Source organism: Pelodiscus sinensis, chromosome 1 (assembly GCF_052426305.1).
Source record: "Pelodiscus sinensis isolate ZL-2025 chromosome 1, ASM5242630v1, whole genome shotgun sequence".
Classification (NCBI taxonomy): domain Eukaryota; kingdom Metazoa; phylum Chordata; order Testudines; family Trionychidae; genus Pelodiscus; species Pelodiscus sinensis.
Window position 1 is genome coordinate 16,069,975 of NC_143052.1, and position 25,500 is coordinate 16,095,474.

The 25,500-nt window shown below is 46.4% G+C and overlaps 1 protein-coding gene across 10 annotated transcripts in view; it reads right to left on the reverse strand.

Annotated features, from left to right (window-relative positions):
• The window catches only part of FRMD4A (FERM domain containing 4A), a 436,582-nt gene that overhangs the window by 99,559 nt on the left and 311,523 nt on the right, over positions 1 to 25,500 (reverse strand). For all 10 annotated transcript variants that reach the window (XM_075926048.2, XM_075926044.2, XM_075926043.2 and 7 more), the window contains exons 5-7: positions 23,565 to 23,649; positions 10,135 to 10,191; positions 5,522 to 5,544 (exon numbers count right to left, since the gene is read on the reverse strand). In XM_075926048.2, coding sequence (XP_075782163.2) covers positions 5,522 to 5,544; positions 10,135 to 10,191; positions 23,565 to 23,649 — 165 coding nt within the window. The remainder of the gene's footprint in view (positions 1 to 5,521; positions 5,545 to 10,134; positions 10,192 to 23,564; positions 23,650 to 25,500) is intronic.

Below are 25,500 nucleotides of genomic sequence, written 5' to 3' on the forward strand. Positions count from 1 at the left end.
TCAAGCCACGGAAATCTGTTGAAAACATCTAGAAACCCAATCTACAGTGGCAGGGAAAAGTGCATCTGAAGGGATAGTCAGGAACATGACACAATAATGCTTTTATTCACTCCAGGGCTCTTGATAATTACTGTAGAAGTCTGCTTGGAATCTAAAGAATTGCAGCAGACCGATCAGAGCAAACACTGGACCTTACTTTGCCCTTTTTTTTTTCAGCCTCTCCAGCACCAGGAGCTTCCACCCCAGAGTTGCTGATGCACTTTATTTTGGCTAAGGCTACACTAACTTACAGCTGTGCTGCAATAGGCTCTATAGGGGTGCATCTACACTGCACTGTTATTTCAAGATGACTAGTGTTATTTCAAAATAACAATGTGAGCGTCTACACAGCCATTCCGTTATTTTGAAATAATTTTGAAATAACGGATGACTTATTCCGAAATCTGTAAACCTCACTCTATGAGGAATAATGCTTATTTTGAAATAGCTATTTCGAAATAAGATGTGTGTAGACGTATCACTGCTGCTATTTCAAAACAGCCCCTCACCAGGGCCATTCTAAGTTATTCCTCTCCAATGCCTCTGGGGCTCTAAATTTAGATAGCATGTTTACATTAGGGAAGCCTGCCTCGGACTAATTTTGAGGCTTCCCTGCAGTGTAGATGTGCTATTTCAAAATAAGCGATTTCGGAATATTTCTTCTAGAATAGCTTATTTCAAAATCAGCATGCAGTGTAGACATACCCTAGTACAGCTGCTCTAAGCCAATGGGGAAGCCAATTTAATTAATCCAGCCCGCAATGAGCGGCAATAGCTGTGTTGGAAGGAGAAGCTCTCCCACCGACACAGTGTGCCCACTCTGGCGTTTACGTTTGCATAACTTACGTCACTTAGGAGGGTGGCTTATTCATATCCTGGAGCCATAGGTGCCAGCTCTATCAGGGCTCCAAGGGGTAGCCACAGATTAAATATAGTGGGAGTTTAGCATGCACCAGCCATCCACCCATCAGCTGTTTGGCAGGCCCTGCCGATCTGATCTGCTGTTCAGTGACAGGCAGGAGGCACTGGCGTAAGAGGGAAGAGCGGGATGGGAAGGAATGACCTCAGGAAAGGGGGCAGAGTTGGGGCAGGAAGGGATGGAGAAAGGGCAGGGTCTCAGGGCAGAGTTGGGGTAGAACCTGGAAAAATGAAAGTCAGTGCTTGTGCTCAGAGTGGCATAAGTTATGCCGATAAGTGGCAGTGTAGATACAGCCTTTGAGGCAGCAGCCAAGAGGCAGCGGCAGCTGGTGGCTGAGATGCATTCTGAATGAGTTACAGGTTATGTGGAGGTTTCAGAGCGGTAGCTGCGTTAGTCTGTTTCCACAAAAACAAGGAGTCCGGTGGCACCTTGAAGACTAACACATGTATTAGGGCATAAGCTTTCGTGAGATACAGAGCACTTCCTCAAATGCTTCCCAAAGGGAAAACGGGACACGATGAGGGGTTGACCCAAGTCCCCTCCCCACTCACCGTGCCTTCTCCCCCTCAGATGGCTGGTTTGAGACACTCACCCAGGGCACCCTCCCCACAAGGTCACAGGAACCCTGGGTGCTCCCATGGGAGGTTGGGGTGACTGAAACCATACAAGAGGCTGTCACTGGTTGCTGGAACCCTGCTTCCTCCCCACACCCGCATGAACCCTGCCTCCCCTGCTCCACAAAAGGCTGGCATCAGTGCTCTCCCCCTGCACATTCCTCCATACTAGGGATGTTAAAATGCATATCTTTAGGTAAATGAGGGGTTTTTTTAAACAAAAGTGGGCATTTGTCCCATGTGTTCTTGCCAAATGATCACATTGGCAAGAGCAAAGGGGACAAATGCCCACTTCTGGAAAAAGAACCTGGGATGGACACGCCAGGGCTTTAAAAAGGGACTGTCCCAGCCCAAATGGGATGTACGGTCACCCTAGTGATGTGTGACACTCACATTCAAAGCAAAGCAGATGGCTGAGTGAGCCTTGAACAAACTGAAACCTGGGGTGAAACCTGGTGCAAAGGATAGAGATGTTCTCTGGTTTGCCATTTGATGGACTGGCCAGTTAGCCAAAGTCTGCAATGGGCAAGGGTTGCTTGAAATATTGGTGTGACAGTGAGCTTGGGATCAAGGGTCTTTTCAGAGGCTATTCAGTAGCAGAGTATCATACGCCAACAGCCGCCGTTCAGCTCTGCTAGCACCGGGGTTATACACAGCCAGTCTGCAGTGCCAACCCCCAGAACCCCTTGGATTCTGACTTCTCTTATGCGCCTTTCTAACTCTGCCCTGACTAGGTTATATCACAAAATGCAAACTTAAATTGTAAATGTAAATGGTCACCGATGGATAAAAATGTGCCTATTTTCATACATTAGCAACCCAGAAAGACACCTGAGTGCTGCGCTGTCCTAGTAATGAACCCATTTCAGGGATGAGCAGAGAAAGTCCAATAAAGGATGGCTAGCATGCCTTGGCACTGGACAACTCATCTTCCCTACAACCAGCAGCAGGAGCAGCCATCGTGGGAGAAGTGGTAACAGACTGGGTAAGAATGGCAGAAAGTTGGCACCTAGATTTTGTGAGGCTGCCTCAGATTTCCATGAAGGTTTGCACATTCCTAAATCATTTTCAGAATGTATGAAGCCTCATCACCATGTGCCGTCACGTCAGGGTGATTATGTTTTGATGTTATCATGCCTACATGGCCCTGTGCTGATGCCAAGCTGTGATGTAAAGATCACAGCATCATAAGGTCAGATATCACGCCACACTAGTCCCCACAGGCAGGAATTTTGCAACAAGTGCTTTAGGGGGAATTCTCCTTTCTTTAACATTAAGCACCTGCTTAAATGTTTTGCTAGACTGGGGCCAAAGACAGACCATCCGTCTTCTGAGTGGTTAATATGACACTGCTTTCAGGCAATACTAATTTTCAATTTTTCAATTTTCAATTTTTCAATTTTCAATTTTTCTTCTAAACATGCACCTCTTAGACCGCTTTGTTTCTGCAGAAAGCAGAAGAGTCAAGCAAGAGTTCAACAGGGCAGACTTTGTGAAATTTATGCTGTTATTTACAACATGTAATCTTTAAAATATCTCAGTAACAACAATGCTGTTGCTCCTCCCTGTCAGACAATAGCAAATTCTATTAGTAAGAACATTTCAACAATGATTAACCTCAAATGTGGCCACATAACAATAAGAGGCACCTTCAGTCCCAGGAAAACTCCTCTTGTCTTCAAACAACGGTATCCCTGCTTGCATCTGGCTGAATTTATCCCTAAAACTTCAAGTTTATGCATTGCTGTGTTAATGAAACCCATAAGCCCAAATTTCAGGGGATGAAATCCTGCCACCAGTAAAGACAAAACTTGCATTGACTTCAATAGGCTCAGGGTTTCACCCAATAAGCAAACCCACTTCAGTGAATGTGAAGTGCTTGAGAAAGGTGCCATATGGACATCCCTGGAGAAAGGACATAAAGCAGCACAAGCGTCTCCTACCCAGCTACTACAACATGCCTCAAACGCAGCCTACAGGGCATGCGGCTCAGTCTCCAGGGCCCGTTCCTATCTTGGCCTCTGTATCATGAAACAGCCAACAGCATGCCAGTTGTAATGGTGAAGTCTGAAAAGCAGACACAGGACTGAGACCATCAAACTCAGGGAGACCATCAAAAGCCATGAAGACTTTCAATTCACTACCAAAATTAGCTGGCTGCCTACACAACATACCTCACACCATTGTGGCCTGTGTGTGTGTTAGAATAGCCCTCAGGAGACTCTGGGTTTCATTCCCAGCTCTGGCCTGCTGGGTGACCCTGGGCAAGTCATTGCCATGCTCTGTGCCATCTGTAAAATGGGGACACTGACACCTTTTTACAGAGCTTTGAGATCCACAGATGAAAATCACTGTATAAAAGGTAGAGGTACTACATTCGCCCTGACATGGAGGGTCACTTAGCCTCTCTTGTGGTGGGTTTTTGTGTGATGTCGAAACCTGACCAACTCATTTGAGAGAGGGCAATGAACAGCTTTCAGTTGGTGCAAACTTTCCACTGCTACTTCCAGCTCTGCTCTGGATTGGAATGGGACAGCTAAAGGTGAAAGGTTCTATGTCCAAACCTCTGAAACACCTCACCCAATGGGCTCTGTCCTGAACCTTATTCGAGTCTAGTCTGTGCACAATTCTGTGCATGTTATGGAAGGTGCGATTACTGTGGGGTTTGACTTAATTGGGACAGCTTCCCTATCTTGACATTGTGTTCTGAATCAGCCAGCATGATAAAACAGATGACACTCTGTCCGAGCCACCTGACTACATAAGCACTGCCCATAAGCACCCTGCTCTGAAATGGCTGGAATTGAGAAATAAAGCAAGACCAGGCTCGTGTCTCCTTGTCACAAACACGTCAGGATTTCACAAGCTGACTGGGACTCAGAAAAATGATAGGGCAGAACCAGAGATCTCTTTTGTGGAGTGTCATCTCACACTCGGGATTGTTGCAAGGCGAGGTTGCAATGTTTGCGATGAACATTCCATCATTCCAGTTTTTAAAAAAATCAAGTGAATTTTAGTGCCGGGTAAAGGTTTAGTGCTGCCAGAGCTGGAAAATGGAGTCTTGTTTATCTGGTCATCTGTTGAGTCACGATCTTCTATTCACGATCTTCTATTCACACCTAACAGCACTGTGAGCTTGATAGTGCCGTTCTACCAATGCACCTCAGCTGTGACTAGAGGCACCTTCTCTATGCCTCCCGGCCTGTCCATTCATTGGCTTTCCTCCTGAGATCAGCTGCAAGAATGATGGTGGCCCTCCAGTGGCAGTCAGTTTGAGAGCAACACAGTGTAATAGATAGTGGAGTTTGTTTTTGTAACATGGGCACAGGTCCGTTAAATATCAAAGTGAGAACATAAACAGGGCACTGAACAGCCACCAAGATGAGAATGACTTTGGTCACTACTAACGTGGACCTGATCTAAGCTGGTAATTGAGATGCTGTACATTTCATTAACAATCACTTGAGCCACCAAGATCCCACCACAGATGAATTTTTTCAACATTTCTGAAAAACAGGCTCACACTCTGAGGCCCCCAAATTCAGAGGCCACCTTTGAAAATTTAGGCTAAGCTCACACAGAAATTCCAGTCAGTAAGAGAATTATAACAGCTAGACCTGCTGGACATGTGATATTATATTACAACAATGATTGTGGGGGAGTCATTTCCTCAGTAATTTCCTTCTGCAGGCTACCCTGTTTCCTGAGCTTCACAAACACATTAAGAAATTCACAAACAATGTCATCACAAACAAGGCTGTTTTCAATATGAGATCTGGACCAGTGCTGCATTTTGGACCTAAGTTATTGCAGGAAATAGGCTAGCAGCACTCAGAAGAGCTTCCCATTGCAATGTAATTATAAACTGTCACATCACTCCTCCAGCAGATGTAATCAATTTCACTTTCAGAACAAATAATAGCATTGAGAGAACTTTCAACCAACTCACCTTACAAAATCTCCTTTCGCTTCCTGTGAAAAGATGGGGGGAAAAGTTTGTCACTAAAATGGCAACATTTAATTTGGAAAAGATACATTTCTAGATTTATCACTTACAAGCATCAGTCAACAATAGTTTCCTTATTTAATGGTACTGTCAGCATGAATCCTTTAAACTAAGTTGGGATTGTCATACCACTCTGGACTGAGGTTAGGACAGATCTTACGCACCAAATAAGAAAAGTTATTTATTAGTTCCCTAAATAGAAGAACTAGAGGACACCAAATGAAATTAATGGGGAGCAGGTTTAAAACTAATAAAAGAAAGTTCTTCTTCATACAGCGTGTAGTCAACCTGTGGAACTCCTTGCCAGAGGAGGCTGTGAAGGCTAGGACTATAATAGAGTTTAAAGAGAAGCTAGATAATTTCATGGAGGTTAGGTCCATAAAAGGCTATTAGCCAGGGGATAAAATGGTGTCCTTGGCCTCTGTTTGTCAGAGGCTGGAGAGGGATAGCAGGAGACATATCGCTTGATCATTGTCTTCGGTCCACCCTCTCTGGGGCATCTGGTGCTGGCCCCTGGCGGTAGACAGGATATTGGGCTAGATGGACCTTTGGTCTGACCCAATACGGCCGTTCTTATGTTCTAAATAGGATTGGGCATTGCAAATACTTAGCCTGACAACTGCTAGTGGATATCTATGGTAGGTGCTGCAGGAAGTAGGGATGGTGAATTTTGTGTTCTTAGCATTAAGCCAACATTTCTGTCTGGTTAAGGGGCAGTGCATTGCTAGAAGATCTCCTAATTCCAAGTGACTTGTGGTCACTGAAAAGCCCAAGATCCTTTTGCAAGTATTAGCCTCACTACTTGGATCAGTTCCCAGTCTGGGTAATTACATTCTGAATATTTAAATTTCCCATTCTGTTTGTAGTGGATACACTGTATTCCATGTTCTTAAACTTATATTCTTCCTACTGAAGAAAGTACTTAGGGAAACACTGAATATGTATTTTAGATGTTTTGTCCATGAAAGCATTGTAATCTATCACCAACACAAACCAATTCCAGACTGCTGTGTGCTGCTCCACTCCAGTGATGGCATCAGTAGCAGAATCTGGTATCTGCTGGAGCCATATTTTGATAGATGAAGCATATATACAGTGGTTGACATTAAAAAGTAACCGAGAGTTACTTTGGCTATGTCTAGACTGCAGAAGCTTTTTTGGAAGCGATATTCCGTAAAAATTTCTTTCGAAAGAGAGCGTCCACACAACAAAAGTGCATCGAGAAAGCAATCTGCTTTTTCAAAAGTTAGCGTCCACATTGTTTGGATGCTATCTCGCATTTAAATTGTGATTACTGTAGACAGAGTGGCCACCAGGGCACCTGTGCTTTTTCTTGGAGGCCTCTTCTTTTGAAAAAACACCCTCTTCTGCATCCACATACGCCTTTTTCTGAAAAAGCTTTTTCGGAAAAAGGCTTCTTCCTCGCAGAATGAGGTTTACTGCCATTGGAAAAACCCCTCCGTTCTGTCGAAAGAACGCAATAGCAGTGTGGATGTAAGTATCCGTTTTTCCGGAAATACTCTGCAGTGTAGATATACCCTTTGCTTTACCATGATATATTTATAGTGTAAACAGAGCATTGTAATCATTTCATTTGCAACTGTCCAGTAGTGAAACCTCCGCAATGGATAGAGTTAACTTTGACTCTTAGGACATGTCTACACAGCAGGGCTAAACTTAAAATAAGCTATGCAACTTGAGCTACGCTAATTCCATAGCTTAAGTTGAAATAGCTTATTTTGACTTTTGGCGCTGTCTACATAGCACCTATTTTGAAATAGAGCACTCTTCCCCTGACTTCCCTTACTCCTCATGCAATGAGGTTTACAGAAGTTGGGAGTAAGAAGCCAATTATTTTGCATTTCTTTTGAAGTAATGGACTTGCTGTATAGACATGCACTATGTTATTTCGGGTTGTGTAGACATGCCCTTACGTGGGTGTTGCCTGTAATTCCCCTCGTGTGCATGCACAAAATCCTCTCACCTAAATGTAGTGGTGCTTTAAATCTGGACTAGTTAGCCTGACTGGGTGTTCAAGCTACAGCTCAGGTGTTGCTTTCACTTGGGTATCCCACTTACTTTGAAGTGAGGACACAAGATGAACCACTTGGTCACTTACAGTCGTCTCATGCCTTCCCATACATCCCCAGGGGTGCACGGGGCACACACATTCTATCATAGTTTATTACGAATTAATCTTAGATTTGCATAGGCTACTGCGGTACAAAAAACCAATGGGATATGCCCCCAGAAGTTCTAGCAGCACATGAGAGCGAGTGCAGAAGCAGTGAGGACACAGAGGGGTCACCATGTTAGTCTGTTTTAGCAAAAACAACAAGGAGCCCAGTGGCCCCTTAAGGACTAACACATTTCTTAGGGCATAAGCTTTCATGAAATACAACTCACTTCCTCAGTTATAGCTCAGGAAAGCTTATAGTCTTCCTGTTTTAACTCAAGTTAATTGATTGTCAGTTAATTAACTTAAACGTGTTAGTCTCTAAGGTGCCACCAGACTGCTTCTTCTTTAAATGAGGACACAGTAACCTGGGTATGGCTTTGCAGCATGGCTAATCCAGGTGCTGAGCTGACTCTGTAATGCAGGCACCAACCCACACTGATAGCTGAGCCGTTCATTTTACTCTCTACAGAAGCACAGCACACACCAAGGTTGTAATAATTATACCTTGACATATAAAAGTATGGTTTGTCTTGCTTAATTTCATTAAGTCACACTTCAAACTACTGCCATTGTGTGTATAATATCCTGTGGATTTTTGGTGATGGTAAATACTTCAGATCACAGCAGCGGGGTTCAGTGGCATCCTGGCTGGGGCTTGCATGTATAGTTGCTAATTGCTTCAGGATTCATTAGGATGCATGGACAAACAATAGATTCTTCTCCCTAGCACTAATTCTCACAATGAGCCTGCTGTTTGAGATGTTGATTCACCCAGCAGGCCAATACGCAACTGCTATAATGTGCTTTTAATTGTTTCCTTCTCTCTCTAATTTTTGCTATATTACTCTAAAATTGATCTTAATGAAGAATGAAACTCCCCAGCACTAATTGCTTCCCTAACAAGAAAAATGCTACAGAAGTGCTATGTATTAACATATGCTGATGAGATGGCTTGGCTGTTCCACATGGATCCTTTAGGATCAGGGTCTCACGGATGACTGGAAAGAGACTAAAAAACTGCTCTGAGAAGTGGAGAAAAAGAATTTACTGACTATTATCTCTGATCTTCTCCCATGACAATTACTGCCCAAAAAGAATGATCCCCACCCACTTCCCCTTAAAACCTCTGCATTTATGAATCGCTCCTGTCAGGTGACTTGCACTGAAGCACAAACCTTACACTGCACCATCCCCTCCTTCATCTGCTGAAGAATTAGGGCTTGTCTTAATTGCAGAGTTAATAAAAGTTAAAATCCGAGTGTTACCCCTCAGTTCCTATCTACAAAACACCAGAAATGGGTGATCCATGTTGAACTGGAGATGGATTTGAGCAACCCGTTCCAGATCCAACATTTCCAGGGGTTTGGCTTGGGCCGGTCTTCTTTAGTTTGCATAAAATAAGACCCGACAAATATTTACTGAAGCTGAATCTTAAGGTGGAAATTTCAGGCTTGATTTTCAGGAACGCTGATATGTGCAGCTCTCACTGACTTCAAGTGGAGTTGTGGGTCCTCAGCACAACTCCTATATCTATCAGGAGCAATTCCCCTAAAAGTCAGTGCAGAATGGGTGACAGAGCAGAAACTGGCCTTGCTTTTCAAAACTGTGCAACTTAGGTTTCCTTTACATACTGGGTTGGCTCTGAGACAGGATGGTCAGCGAATCTGGAAACTTTTGTCTCTTATGAAAGGAAAGAATCATGGTCTAATGGCTGGGCATGGTATTCTACCTGCTCATGTGGCAAGGGTTAGTTCATGACAGATGTGCATAAAGCCCTTTGAGATGCTCCGAGGCACAGTGCTAGAGATGTGCATATGGATGCAAATTAGGTTAAACTGTGAACCACGATACGCTTCAGCACAGGGGAATGATGGGGCACAAAGAATCCCCTTACATCACTGCATGCGCTGCTGGGCTGTGGCTCCCCTACTCACACCGGTGTGCACAGAGTGGATAGGCAGGGGTGGAAGTGGGTACAACCATGGCTCCAGCCCTAACACACCAGCCAGCACACTGGAACTGAAGCTTATGGGGAACACTTCAGCATCCACTTCCAGCTGGTTCCCATCCTGCTTCTGGGGCAGCACGGTGACACAATGCCCCTCGCTCCACTGGGACAGCAGGATTCTGTATGGTGCTTCACAGCGGAACCTAGTTTGCATCCATATCTAGTGATACTTTGCACGTCTCTAGCATTAAAGGTTCCAGCTTTGTTCCCTAGCTTGGCAAAACAGCACACTACCCTGTCTGTTCAATTCCTGTACACGTGGTGTAATCCTCCCCCCCCTCCCCCGGAGGGTCTGTCATGTCTTAACCCCCTGCAACCTATTTATGCATTGCAGATACAGACGGAACGAGAGACAGATGCTGCCCCTACCTGCAAGATGTACGCAGCCAATTCAAACACCACCTCACTGTCAACCTCAATGAGCTCCTGGGAAGAAAAGAGAAAAAAAAGTTCATTAAATCTCAACTCCCCCAAGACGATCATGCTCGTTACTGCACAGTGAAATGTGCTCTCTCCTCCGGTTTGGCTTCAAAGGCTTCCTGGTGCTCATGGAGACCAGAGGGATGCTGGACCTGCTCCCTGGATGAGGAGAAAGCAACATGCACAGAATGCTGTTCAGGTGAATGAAGTGTGACATCAGCACTCAACTGGGGTGGACTGGAGGAGTTGCTGGGGTGGGAGGTGAAGAGATCAAGCTTTCCCTTGTGCTTTTAGGAGAAAGTAATATTGTGCTAATCCCAAAATACCCTCCCCCGCAAGCTTCATAGCAGGTTGGCTCCCTCTCCCCTCCCCAGCAGGGAAAACTGAAGGGCTGGATCTTCTGGAGCAGTGTGCTGGGTTTGCAATCAAACCCGGAGTCCCACAAAAGTGCCTTCCCCACTCTCCTTCCCCACAATACACATATCTGGACTCCCCCAGCAACAGATCACAGGAAACAGATGTAAGGAGTGAACACAGTCAAAATGAAGTTGGCTATTAAAACTGTCTGCAGCCACAGGACAAAGGAGTTAGTGGATTACAGGTTGTAATGATAGAAATGTAGCCGTGTTAGTCTGGGGTAGTTGAAGCAAAATGCAGGACAATGTAGCACTTTAAAGACTAACAAGATGGTTTATTAGATGATGAGCTTTCGTGGGCCAGGTCTGGCCCACGAAAGCTCATCATCTAATAAACCATCTTGTTAGTCTTTAAAGTGCTACATTGTCCTGCAGGTTGTAATGAGACACAAAACAGGTTGTAATGAGACACAATGTCTCTGTTCCACCTTATATTGAGCTGAGTATCTTGAGTATCTTTCCAAGACCCAAAGAAGAACTTGGGGAAGCCTGAAAGCAAGGGCGCCATTTCAGGGGCGTAGGGGGGCAGCAGCTGTGTGCTCCGGGACACAGCTAGCTTTTCATCCGGTCCTGGACACTAAGGCTACATCTACATTGGCTGCCTATTACGAAATAGACATGCTAATGTAGAACTTTGGACGAGGCAAATGCGCGGGGGATTTAAATATCCCCCGCAGCATTTGCATTTTCATGGCCGCCGCTTTTTTCCGGCTTGGAGATAAGCCGGAGAAAAGCGTCCAGACTGGCGTGAACTTCCGGAATAAAGCCCTATTCCGGAGGATCTCTTATTCCTACTTGCAAGGCTCCATGCCTGCCTCCTACTTGCAAGTAGGAATAAGAGATCCTCCGGAATAGGGCTTTATTCCGGAGGATCGCGCCAGTCTGGACGCTTTTCTCCGGCTTATCTCCAAGCCGGAAAAAAGCGGCGGTCATGAAAATGCAAATGCCGCGGGGGATATTTAAATCCCCCGCGCAGTTGCCTCTTCCAAAGTTCTACATTAGCATGCCTATTCCGTAATAGGCGGCCAATGTAGACGTAGCCTAAGGGTATGTCTACGCTACAAAGTTAATTCGAACTAACGGACGTTAGTTCGAATTAACTTTGATAGGCGCTACACTAGCGCTCCGCTAGTTCGAACTTAATTGAAACTAGCAGAGCGCTTAGTTCGAACTAGGTAAACCTCATTGTACGAGGACTAAGCCTAGTTCGAACTTACTAGTTCGAATTAAGGGGTGTGTAGCCCCTTAATTCGAACTAGTGGGAGGCTAGCCCTCCCCAGCTTGCCCTGGTGGCCACTCTGGCCAACACCAGGGAAACTCGTATGCCCCCCTCCCGGCCCCGGACCCCTTAAAGGGGCACGGGCTGGCTATGGTGCCCGTGCCAGGTGCAAGCCTGCCAGCAGCCAGCTAGCAGACCCTGCACCTGGCACGGCTCGAGCCAGCCACCTGATGCCCCCCAGACCTCCCCCTCTTCCCGGGACCAGGCTGGCGGCTCCCGGGAGCTTGCCCGGGACCGCAAGAGGCGGGCACCCACCTGGTCTAGTGCGGACATCGTGGACCTCATCCACGACCTCCGCACTAGGCACAGGAAAGTGGCCGTCTAGTGCAGGAGAGCTGCCAGCCTGGTCACCCAGGAGCAGGTGTGCATGAAAATCAAGGTGGTCCACTGAGACCCCCGACCCTGAGCCCTGAGCTTACAATGGCCGTACTGGGTCAGACCAAAGGTCCATCTAGCCCAGTAGCCTGTCTGCCAACAGCGGCCAACCCTAGGGACCCTGGAGGGGATGGACCAAAGACAGTGACCAAGCCATTTGTCTCGTGCCATCCCTCTCCAGCCTTCCACAAACTTTGGGCAGGGAAGCCACTCCTACCCCCTGGCTAATACCAATCCATGGACCCAACCTCCATGACTTGATCTCACTTCTCTTTAAACTCAGTTCTAGTTCTAGCCTTCACAGCCTCCTGCAGCAAGGAGTTCCACAGGTTGACTCTTTGCTTTGTGAAGAACAACTTTCTGTTAATAGTTTGAAGCCTGCTACCCATTCCTTTCCTTTGGTGTCCTCTAGTCCTTCTATTATGGGAACTAATGAAGAACTTTTCTTGATGCACCCTCTCCACCCCACTCATGCTTTTATAGACCTCTATCCTATCCCCCCTCAGTCTCCTCTTTTCTAAACTGAGAAGTCCCAGTCTCTTTAGCCTCTCTTCATATGGGACCTGTTCCAAACCTCTGATCTACTATTTTGACCACACGTTTTCTTTATTTTGTACATCAGGAAGGGGGGCTAGGGAAGGGTAAGTGGAAGGAGGTGAGGGAGGAATGGGGTACGAGCCCCCGATGGGGAGGACTAGGCTGGCTCTGCGGGCTCCTGGGGGTGGAAGCTCTCCTGCAGCCCCCCAATTGCCCCCTCTCCCCAGATGGCAGCCTGCGGCAAGTGCAGCCGGGCTGATGGCCGAATGCTGTGATGTGCCCAGTGTGGGCACTCAGGGCACTCCAAGCCAGGACTGGTTTGTAAGCGGGGCACCCCTGAGAACTGTCTGTCCGGGGTGGGGGTCGGGTCCCTTTAAGCACAGCCCTCGGCTAGCCTGAGACAGCAGCTCCACGCTCTAAGTCCTCATCTGATGCCCTGCCGGCACTGCTTCCGGCCATCCTTAACCCCGGTTCAGGGTCCACTTAATGTGGACATGCTAGTTCGAATTAGCAAAACGCTAATTCGAACTAGTTTTTAGTTCTAGACGCGTTAGTTTGAATTAGCGCTGTAGTGTAGACATACCCTAAGGGACTGAGGGGGAAATGCTTACATTCCTCGCATTCCTCTCACACCTGGCTGGTGAAGGGAAGGGCAATTGTGTATACATGGGCAGTGCCCTTCACTCAAACCTAGGGCTGTCACTACACTTCAAAGGCGGAGGCGCCCTATCGACTAATCAAATAGTCGATGCAAAATGTGATTAATCAATTACTCAATATTTAACATCTCTAGTCCTGGCTGCCAGTCCTACTCCCAGAGCTCCATGCCTGCCTCCAGCCGAGGTCCCAGCCTCAGCCCCCTTACTCCTGTCTGCGCCCCCTCAGCCCCTGAGATCCAGGCTGCAGCTTTGGTGGGGAGAGGGGAGGACACATACAGACAGAGGTAAGGAGGGGTGTGAGGTAAAGAGTTTGGGGACCACTGCCGTAAGAGCTCTGCCCCGTCAAACACAGGTTAAGACCTAGGTGCTCTTGTGTAAGCCTTGTGGTTCAGGAGTGCCAGCTTTCTAGGAGAGCAGCTTACCTCACCTCCTCTCTCATGACCCACTGGGGCCTGCATTCAGGTGGGAGCAGCACAGAAGGGGTGTGCAGTGAAGAGGTTTCTCTTGCTTCCCCCAGGTTTAGCTGCTGTGCCGTGTAGACATGCCCCAGGAGAAGCAGAGGGAGACACAGAGCATCAGGAGTCAAAAAGCCTCCCAGAGACTGCATGCTCTCTCCTTCACCCCTTCCAGGATGCAGCCAGCCAGCTCTGGGGGCCAGTACCTGAGGGGGCAGAGCATTCATGTCTCCTCTCCCCCTTTGGGGCACTGCACGGCTCCAGGAGAAGGCGGGGGAGGGGAGGTGCCATCCTTGTGAGTGCAAGATTCTGATTCTGCCTCAGCCAACCGTGAGGACCATGCAGATGGGGGACGGAGCCTTGTGCTTGCTCCCTCTCTGCATAGCCACAGCTGGGACCAGGCATGCCTGGCCCCAAATGAACCTTTCCTCACCCCAGTTTTCCAGGAGCCATCCAGGATGGCTAGGGGAGCAGTAGAAGTCCTGCAGTGTAAGAAAGGACCTCAGGCCTCAGTTCGGACGGGTAGGAATGGTGTCCCTAGCCCCTGTTTGTCAGAGGCTGGAAATGGAAGACAGGAGAGGGATCGCTTGATGATTCCCTGTTCTGGTCACTCCCTCTGGGGCATCTGGCATGGGCCACTGTCGGTAGACAGGATACTGGGCTAGATGGACCTTTGGTAGGCCTCCGGCAATAATTACTGTCTACTGTCATGAGTTATTGGTACCCAGAAGTGATACACACAGCAAATCCCCAGAGAGCTCCTACTCTATGCAGGCACTTCCTCTCAAAACCCTCTACATCCATGGTCACCAACCAGTAGATCGCAATCTACCGGTAGATCTCAGGGGTTCTAAGAGTAGCTCTTGAGCCCTCTCTGAACTGCGCACCTGCGCAGTACATTTACATTAGATTTCCTCATGTAATGTAGGCGGAGCTTCAAGGAAGGGGCGGGGCAGTAGATCTTCGCCTGTTCTGAGACTTAAAAAGTGATCTTGGGTATAAAAAGGTTGGAGACCACTGCTCTACATTGACTCTATAGAAAGCCCTCAACATAGCCAACACGCCTCTGGGGTCAGTGGGAGTAGAGACACATTCCTCAGTGCTGTGACCTTGCACCCCGTATTCTCTAACTCGCATATGCTTTGTGCAAATACTTCAGGTAAGATATCATTAGAAAAGGGATAATATAGTATATATATGTATTATGAGAGTGTATATTCCATTTGTGTGCATGTACCATTCCTGATTTGGAGTTGGAAATATGAAGTATAAACCTGTTTTATTAATCTAGACATGCTAAGTGAGGGCCACGAGGAGTACTTAAGGAATGTAACGGCCTGGTACTCAGGACAATGATCTATAAATAGTCTGGTTGTTCCTGTAAGCCTGGACTATAGTTGGCCCTGCTGAAACAAGAGCAACAAGAATGATTAAAGGTCTAGAGAACATAACCTAGGAAGTAAGATGGAAAGAATTGGGCTTGTTTAGTTTGGAAAAGAGAAGTTTGAGAGGGGACATGATAGCAGTTTTCAGATATCTAAAAGGGTGTCACAAGGAGGAGGGAGAAAACTTGTTCTATCCTGGCCTCTGAGGATAGAACAAGAAGCAATGGGCTTAAACTGCAGCAAGGGAGGTTTAGTTTGGACATTAGGAAAAAGTTCCTAACTATCAGGGTGGTTAAACACTGGAATAAATTACCTAGAGAGGTTGTGGAATCTTCATCTCTGGAGATATTTAAGAGTAGGTTAGATAAATGTCTATCAGGGATGGTCTAGACAAGACTGGGTCCTGCCATGAGGGCAGGAGACTGGACTCGATAACCTCTCGAGGTCCCTTCCAGTCCTAGTATTCTATGATTCTATGAAACATGTGGCCAAGTCACCTGATACAGTGGTGGTTACACTGGGAACTTTTGTGGATGCTGCACTTTTCCTGCTGAAAGTGTGAAAAGTTTAAACTGAACACAAAGGCTACGTCTACACTGGCCCCTTTTCCGGAAGGGGCATGTAAATTTCACCTATCGTAGTAGGGAAATCCGCGGGGGATTTAAATATCCCCCGCGGCATTTAAATAAAAATGTCCGCCGCTTTTTTCCGGCTTTTAGAAAAGCCGGAAAAGAGCGTCTACACTGGCCCCGATCCTCCGGAAAAAGCGCCCTTTTCCGGAGGCTCTTATTCCTACTTTGAAGTAGGACATTTTTATTTAAATGCCGCGGGGGATATTTAAATCCCCCGCGGATTTCCCTACTACGATAGGTGAAATTTACATGCCCCTTCCGGAAAAGGGGCCAGTGTAGACGTAGCCAGCGGGTTTCCACCTTTGGCAAAAGAGATATAAACTAAACAATGGGGGTAGCTGCCAGGTACCAAGACACCCTTGTTTACCACCTAAGATGTCTGCTGCAGCTACCTGGAACTGAATATTAAAAAGGATCAGGACTGGGAAGACTACCCAGTCTGTGAAAGAAAGTGATTAAAAGAACTTGAAGATGAGATTTTATATGTAACAAGTTTCTTAGAATATTAAGCTTAGTTGGTGTGTTTTGTTTTATTTTGTTTAGTAACTTACTTTGATCTGTCTGCTATTACTGGCAACCACTAAAATCCTACTTTTTATACTTAATAAAATCACTTTTGTTTATTACTAAGCCCAATGTAAATAACTGTTACGTAGCCTAGGGCAGTGTGGGGTGCAATAGGTATGTATATCTCTCATTGATAAAGTGGGCAAATATTTTATGAGCTTGCTCTGTACACAGCGTGAGGCCAAGTCCACACTAGAGGGGAAAGTCGGCTTAAGGTATGCAATTCCAGCTACATAAAAAACATAGCGGGAGTTGATGTACCTTAAGCTGAGTTTTGGCACCATCCTCACAGCAGGAGGTTGACGGGAGAAATGCTCCTGTCAACTTCCCTTACTCCTCATGAGCGGGAGTAGTTCCAGTGTCAGCGGGAGCGCCTGCAGAGTTCGATTTAGACCCACTACATCAAACACTGTACAAAACACTGCTGCAGCATCGATCTTCCAGTGGACACATGGCCTGAGATGGATTTATCAGGGGTTCTGGTCCCATTGGGGCCGTGCACCTGGGTGCTGCGGTAAGTCTGTTTGACTGAGCCCTCCCAGAGCTGAGCAGATCTCAGTGTCTGTATTACTCTGCTGTGGGCTGGGACCCCAATTCTGTGCCAGTACGGGGGGGGGGAGAGACCAGAGGGTCTGGCTCAGCAGAACAGTGTGGTGGAACACCCCAAGGGCAGCTCAGTGGTATTTCAGCACATCAAGTGACAGTCTCCAGGGGATCTCTGTGATGAATCCATCACCAGTACCTTGAAGACCCATGAGAATTCCATGCCTGGGCAGAGTGAGGGGGCCCTCCTCAGCACAGCTGGATGGCTGTTTGGTGGTCTCTGCCCAGTTCCCATCCACCACCACACTGCAGTGTGGCCAAGCACAGTCTAATCATGGAGCGTGAACTAGCAGAGCCACAGCACATTCCCGGAGTGGCTTGCATCATCCTCTCCTGGCCTCTGACGGAGATGAGCAACTCGCTCTTTCTAGGCCCGTCATTCCAGCATCTTTCAAATGCACTAAAATGCAATGCGTGTTTTAAAACAAAGCGAGACCCGAGCAAGGCAGGGAGTCAGACTGGGAAGGCCCCGAGAGGGAATCTCCCAGTCAGAGAGGCTATTTCTGTATCGCATGACAGTAGGTTTGAATGTGCAAAGTAATGGTTTCAGGAGCGGTCAGACGGAAATAGATCGACCCAGATTTCTAGGCCTTCCCCAACCTCCACTTTCTGTCATTAAGCCTCTTCCAAAATAAGAACAGCAGCAGAAGCTTTTCCTGGCAGTATTCCCGAAGGACGATCCCTAGGCACCAAAGTGCATTGCTTACACAGCCTGTCGCAGCTGGAGCAGCCAGTGGGCTGAGTAAGCATTTCAAACAGTGGCCTCAAAGTGACTGCAGGGCTAGACTCACTGGTCCCTGCCCATTTGCCATCCTTGCAGAGTCCCGGCCATCACATCACCGACACAGACAATGTTTTGTCATCTCAGGGCCCAATCCACTGCCACTGAACTCAGTAAGACCTTTGGCATTAAGGGTTCCTCCCTGGGAGTGGGGATCTTCCCACCAGGAACCCTCATCCTCATGCCTGCCTGGGATTTAGCAAATCCTGAAGACACATGTTAGTGTGAGGCAGGCGGTTTGTTTTATTTAATTAAAAAATAACACATCAGGAAGCTTTTGAGACATTGCTAGGTGGATCCAAGGGACCACACAGCTTTCCAAAAACCCTATGGGCCACATCCAAAAACCCCACGGGCCTCTTCTCTAACAGGCTTTGAAAGGATCTGGAGTCAGGAGCCAGGATTTCGAACACCTATCAGAAAGGGGCAGCACGGGGGAGCGGAGCAGAGGAGGGGGTGCTTCAAAGCACAGTCCCCAGCTGGCCCCAGCCTGCACGCAGCGTTACAAAGCAGCAGTGCCGCATGGAGTCTGGGGTCAGCTGGGGGCTCCCCTGCTAAAACTGGGCTCCATGTGGCGCTGCCACTTTGAAACACCACGTGGAGCCTGACACCAGGCTCCCCACAGCGTTTCAAAGCAGCAGCATTGCAAGGAGCCCAGGGCTTCAGCTGGCGACTCAGAGTCCCCACCCGACCCTGGGCTCCCTGCACAGTGGGGAGCACAGGGCCAGCGGGGGACTGCAAATTGCATTGACTATTCAATTAGCCAATTAATCACAATTTTACATCCCTATCCCAGACAAGAGACACCCACTGGGTCCTGCTCAAAGCCTCTTAGAACAACCAGCTTCAAAGCAGGGCTCTCCAGGTTTGGCTAGAGATGCCAAGGCAGCATGGATGCGGGGGGAGAGGAGGGGAAAGGTGTCTGGAGGAGCTCCTGGACTGTGTGGAAGAACCATGTCTCTGCACAGATGGCCCTAATGCCCCAAGATCTGCGTTGATCCCTAGGAATCTGCAGGTTTAGCGATTCAGCCCCCGGTTCCTCCCAGCATCATTCACACCAGGGCTCTGAGGTTAAACAGATGACTCAGAGCTGTTCTCTTTCTCTTTACAAAACAATTTTCTTGGCCACGGAGGAGAAAGAAACTGGGTGGCCCATTGCCTCTGGGCCGCACGTCACTCCTCTCAACACATTTGAGTTCCGAGCCAGGGAAGCTGCTTATCTGCTTCACACTCAATTCTGCGCAAGGCTTAGTTTTGTTTTCAGTAACTCGTGACAACAGGCTGGTGTTTTCTCAGTAATCTGCAAGGCCAGATTATTGCTGGCACAAAAACCACTTCACCATGTACTGGTTCCACTCGGCTCCCAAATGGGCAGGGAAGCAGTTTCTGATCCTGACATTCAATTTAGCTACAAGGACACCCTCTTCTGGTGGATTCCTCTCACTACCGCTGCTGAGGTAACCCGCAACACTTGCTCATTTCTAGTATATGCAAATCAGTTCTTTATTAAACACTCACTGGGTTATACTTTATCAATTTCAAGCTCATGTCTGCATTGGCCATAATTCGATTCAATTTATGTTCAGGTGCTTTTATTTTACTGCTCACACATTCTGTGGAAGGGAAACTGTCAAGCAGGCTGGGACATAAAAAAGTAGGAATGATGAGGAAAAAAAAGGCAGGGGCATGGAGGGGACGGGAGATTGAAGTGAGGAGTTGGAGATGGAGGTGGAAATTAAATGTCACAGAGGAAATATTTTACATTTTTTTCTTTTTCAGTCCAGGACATTTTAGTTTGGATGTGAACCCCCCCACATTGTCTGGGAAGCTGAAACAGCAGCATCTTCAGAGCACTTTACAAACAGAATAGTTTAGCATCACATCACTCTAGTGGGAGGCACTCAGACAGATATCAAAGGAATGGATGTGCTATAAGCACTAGCATGGCTTAGATCAGATGTAGGTCCATCTGATCATGTATTACCCCTTATTTCACAACTGTCAGGAAGAAGGGCAAGTGACTTGCCCATAGTTACAGAGACAACCAGTGTCAGAGTAGTGATTACAACTCAATAATAATTAATGGCCTCCAGTCCTCTGTTCAAGCTCTCATCTGTCTACTATGGCCTGTGCTCACGGAATCTGGGTAGATCACACTTCCTAGGTGACCTTGAGCAAGTTACTTGACCTCTCTGTGCCTCAGTTTCCTATCTGGACATTGAAGATTATAACAATCTACCTTTGAGATAATCAATATCTATAAATCACCCTCATGTGAGAGCAGCAGTATCAATGCAGTGGCCAAGTGCGAAATACAGAGAACCTGATTGTGTGCTTTTGGTTCGGTATTTAAAGTGTCCTGTGTGGGGCTGGCTAGTCAGTCACCCCTGCCTCAGGAACTCACAGAGGACTCTAGAGACTAGGAGATAGGGGACCAGGGCAGGAGAGTGCAGGCCAGGCAGTGTATGTGCATCATCATTCTGTACAAAGCTCACAACAGAAACGTGAACTGAGTGCATGATGTAGCTGCACAGCTGTGTACATGATGTACCTGCCCCACTCAATTTGCACTAGGGATATTCTTTTAAAGGGCTCTTTTGTTCCCTTGGTACTCGGGTTTGATTCATAAGAACATAACATAAGAACGGCCGTACGGGGTCAGACCAAAGGTCCATCTAGCCCAGTATCCTGTCTGCCGACAGTGGCCAGCACCAGGTGCCCCAGAGAGGGTGGACCGAAGACAACGATCAAGCAATTTGTCTCCTGCCATCCCTCTCCAGCCTCTGACAAACAGAGGCCAAGGACACCATTTTATCCCCTGGCTAATAGCCTTTTATGGACCTAACCTCCATGAAATTATCTAGCTTCTCTTTAAACTCTATTATAGTCCTAGCCTTCACAGCCTCCTCTGGCAAGGAGTTCCACAGGTTGACTACACGCTGTGTGAAGAAGAACTTTCTTTTATTAGTTTTAAACCTGCTCCCCATTAATTTGATTTGGTGTCCTCTAGTTCTATTTAGGGAACTGATATATAACTTTTCTTTATCGGCCCTCTCCACACCACTCATGATATTATATACCTCTATCATATTCCCCCTCAGTCTCCTCTTTTCTAAACTGAAGAGTTCCAGTCTCTTTAGCCTCTCCTCATATGGGACCCGTTCCAAACCCCTAATCATTTTAGTTGCCCTTTTCTGAACCCTTTCCAAGGCCAAAATATCTTTTTTGAGGTGAGGGGATCACATCTGTACACAGTATTCAAGATGTGGGCATACCATAGTTTTATACAGGGGCAGTAAGATATTCTGGGTCTTATTTTCTATCCCTTTCCTAATAATTCCTAGCATCCTATTTGCCTTTTTGACCGCCGCTGCACACTGCGTGGAAGTTTTCAGAGAACTGTCCACAATAACTCCAAGATCTCTTTCCTGATTTGTTGTAGCCAAATTAGCCCCCATCATACTGTACATATACTTGGGGTTATTTTTCCTGATGTGCATTACTTTACACTTATCCACATTAAATTTCATTTGCCATTTTGTTGCCCAATCACTCAGTTTGGTAAGATCTTCTTGGAGTCCCTCACAGTCTGCTTCTGTCTTGACCATCCTAAACAGTTTTGTATCATCTGCAAACTTCACTACCTCACTGCTTACCCCTTTCTCCAGATCATTTATGAATAAGTTGAAAAGGATTGGTCCCAGGACATACCCTTAGGGGACACCACTAGTTACCCCTCTCCAATCTGAAAATTTACCATTTATTCCTACCCTTTGTTTCCTGTCTTTTAACCAGTTCTCAATCCAAGAAAGGACCTTCCCTCTTATCCCATGGCCATGTAATTTACACAAGAGCCTTTGGTGAGGGACCTTGTCAAAGGCTTTCTGAAAATCCAAGTATACTATATCTACTGGATTTCCCTTATCCGCATGTTTGTTAACCCCTTCAAAGAACTCTAACAGATTTGTAAGACAGGATTTCCCTTTACAGAAACTATGTTGACTTTTGTCCAACAAATTATGTTCTTCTACATGCTTCACAATTTTATTCTTTACTATTGTTTCGACTAATTTGCCCAGTACTGAAGTTAGACTTACCAGTCTGTAATGGCCAGGATTGCCTTTAGAGCCCTTTTTAAATATTGGTGTCACATTGGCTACCTTCCAGTCATTAGGTACGGAAGCCGATTTAAAGGATAGGTTACAAACCACAGATAATAGCTCAGCAATTTCCCATTTGAGTTCTTTTAGAACCCTTGGATGAATGCCATCCGGTCCTGGAGATTTGTTAACATTAAGTTTTTCTATTTGTTCCAAAATCTCCTCTAATGACACTTCAATCCGGGACAGTTCCTCAGATTCATCACCCACAAAGGACGGTGCAGATTCAGGAATCTCCCCAACGTCCTCAGCCGTGAAGACTGAAGCAAAGAAATCATTTAGTTTCTCCGCAATGGCTTTATCGTCCTTGATTGCTCCTTTTATAGCTCTATCATCTAGGGGACCCACAGGTTTTTTAGCAGGCTTCTTGCTTCTAATGTACTTAAAAAACATTTTCTTATTTCTTTTTGAGTTTTTGGCTAGCTGTTCCTCAAAATCTTGTTTTGATTTTCTTATTACATTTTTACACTTGATTTGACAGTGTTTATGTTCCTTTCTATTTATCTCACTAGGATTGGACTTACACTTCTTAAAAGATACCTTTTTGTCCCTCACTGCTTCTTTTATATGGTGGTTAAGCCACGGTGACTCTTTTTTAGGTCTCTTGCTATGTTTTTTAATTTGTGGTATACATGTAAGTTGGGCCTCTATTATGGTGTCTTTAAAAAGTTTCCATGCAGCTTTCAGGGATTTGGCTCTAGTCACTGTGCCTTTTAATTTCTGTTTAACTAACCTCCTCATTTTTGTGTAATTCCCCTTTTTGAAATTAAATGCCAGGGTTCTGGACTGCTGAGATGTTCTTCCCACCACAGGAATGTTGAATGTTATTATATTATGGTCACTATTCCCAAGCGGTCCAGTAACGGTTATATCCTGAACCTAATCCTGTGCTCCACTCAGGACTAAATGCACTGGTATAACTCCATTCAAGGAAATTACTTACTATTTTCTGCCCTGTATGAGAGAGGATAACCAAGCCTTCAGTTTATGAAAGACACTGTAGCAACCTGTATGTGAGGAAGAGAAGTTGCAGGAGGGAAGAGTTTGGAGGAGGCACCAGGAATGGAAGTCAGTCTGTGTTCACAGAGCTGGAATGTTAATGGCAGTTGCAGCACCTCTGTAACAGTTCCCTGAACAAAGTGCCAGTTTTACCAGCGTGGAGTCCTCTCTTGTTGTTACAATGCAGTACACAAAACAAATGACAGATCACATATGAGGGTGCTCTGGAAAGGGCTGGGATATGGCATAAGCAAGGTGAAACAATCTGTAGATGGCAGAGTAAATAAACCAGGAGATCGTGGGAAGGTGAATAATGCAAGGTCACATCCTCTCTTATTCACATGAGCTCTCTTCTCTCATTAGAGATCTGTGGGTATTTTATTTCATTACAACCTGAATCAGCAGCAGTGGAAGCGGATTATGTATAGCAGCGCACCTACTTATGGGCAAATGGAAAACCTCGTGTACCGATGAAGTAGCTCAGTTTTCCCGAATCCCTCAGTCCCTAACTTAATTCAAAAGAGTCCTTACCTTGTAAATGCAAGACTTTGCATTCAAGAAAAACAACTCGATGGTGGCATTATCCTTTAAATACGATATGCTCTCAATGTAGAACCTGAAAAGGAAATGGACAGAGAGATGAGACAAACAGGAAACTTACCATTAGACCTACACGGCATGAAAAATATGATCAGTAAAGACACGAGGACTGTCAGAATAAAAGAAGTTCCTTCGTTTACAATTAGGCTTCTGGGTTTGGTGAGATCTGTGAGTTCTTTAAGACCCGATTATTCAGCATAACTATGTATAAATCCTGACCACGATGAAAGAAAAAGGATTGTCAATTGGATTATTTTATTTCAGCATGGGATTTATATCTACCCATATTTACACCTATCCAATCTTCCCCTGCAATCTTGGTTGGTACATCTTTTTCACTTCTAGCCTGTGATGCGGGCTAGCATGGCTTGGCGCTGTTCAGAAATGACTGCATTATAACTCAGTTCAGTATAGTAATAGGTGGTTCCTGAATAGGCAGATGAAACATGTCCAGCCAAATCCTTCCCATTAAAACTCTGCCCCCCCCCCTCCTCCCGCAACACACTCTGAATCAGATTTTATTTGTAGAGCCTTGCAAATCCATGGACATTCACTTTATAGCCCTGGACCATGTTTGCAGATTGTGGATCAGATGCAGACACAAAGTTTGTATCCATAAAAAAATCTATTGATTTGCGTAAATAAATTTTTCCTCTCTATTGTTTGGGGCCTGCATTAAAAGCCAGTTCCCCCCAGTACCATCTCTGTGGTGCAGAGGGGGGACAGGGAGGCGGAGCTACAGTGGTTCTGGAGTCGAAGTGAGCCGAGACTGCTCAGTCCCGGCTCACGTCAGCTCTGGGAACCACCCCTGCTCCGACTGAAGTTTAAATGTAGTAGGAGCCAGGCTGCCTGTGCGCCCACCTCCTACTACATTTAAACTGCAGAACCACAGCGGATATAGCGAGCACCTCCCTTTATTGACTAATTGTGTCATTGACACAAATTGTATCAAAGACACGATTAAGCAAATTACCTGCTTCTTAACATCCTTAATCTAAACAACACTACAAACAGCACCAGAGGCAATTATATGCGGGAAAGTGCCTGGGAAACATCGTCTGTATAATTAGGAGGTAGCAGAAAAAGAAAGATCCTTTAAAAATCCAGGCTTAAATTCAGCGCTGCTCTAATCTGGCCCAACTTCAGTGAAGACTTTAACCCGACCCTCCAGCTGCTTTGTGCCTGGGAGGAGTCCCTCTGAGGTCCAGCAGGTGATGCACAAGTCTGCGCCCATATGAAGCAGTTATCAGGTCTGGGGGGGACTTAATTTGTAAGCTCCTTGTACATGCTTGTACAGTGTCACTTTAATCCTGAGTGGAACGGTGGCACAGCGGGGTTCCGATCTGGACTAGGGTGATGGGTACCATTGCAATGTACACATTCGTTAACAGGAATCCCAGTCCTGAATGTCCTCAGAAGACCCATCAAAACTGCTTCTCTCCTGCCCTATTGAACAAACTGTTTTATATACTCAGCTCTGTCCTGAAAAGGGACTGTGTAAAACCGGCACTTTTCTAACTACACCTGCTCTCTGCATCCATCTGGAGCCCCTGCTACAGAAACCACTGACAAAATGATTGCTGTTGCGGGCGCCCGAGAGCAGCAGTGGAATTCTACCCCATGCCCCTCAAGCCACACCGTGTGGGATCTTTCTTACTGCACCAAGGAAAGAGGAGGGAAGGGCTTGATTTTCAGATCCCAAGTGGAGTTTGCAGCAATGCTGGTTAGTAGCAAAGATTCTTGTTAGTCTGCTACTGGCTCAAAAACCAACACTAGGGGGCAGTCTTGCATTTCTTGAAGCTGCAAGGATGCCACTTCTGGGCACATACAAACCGTTTGCTGGTGGAAGTGAGTCCCTGCATCGCTG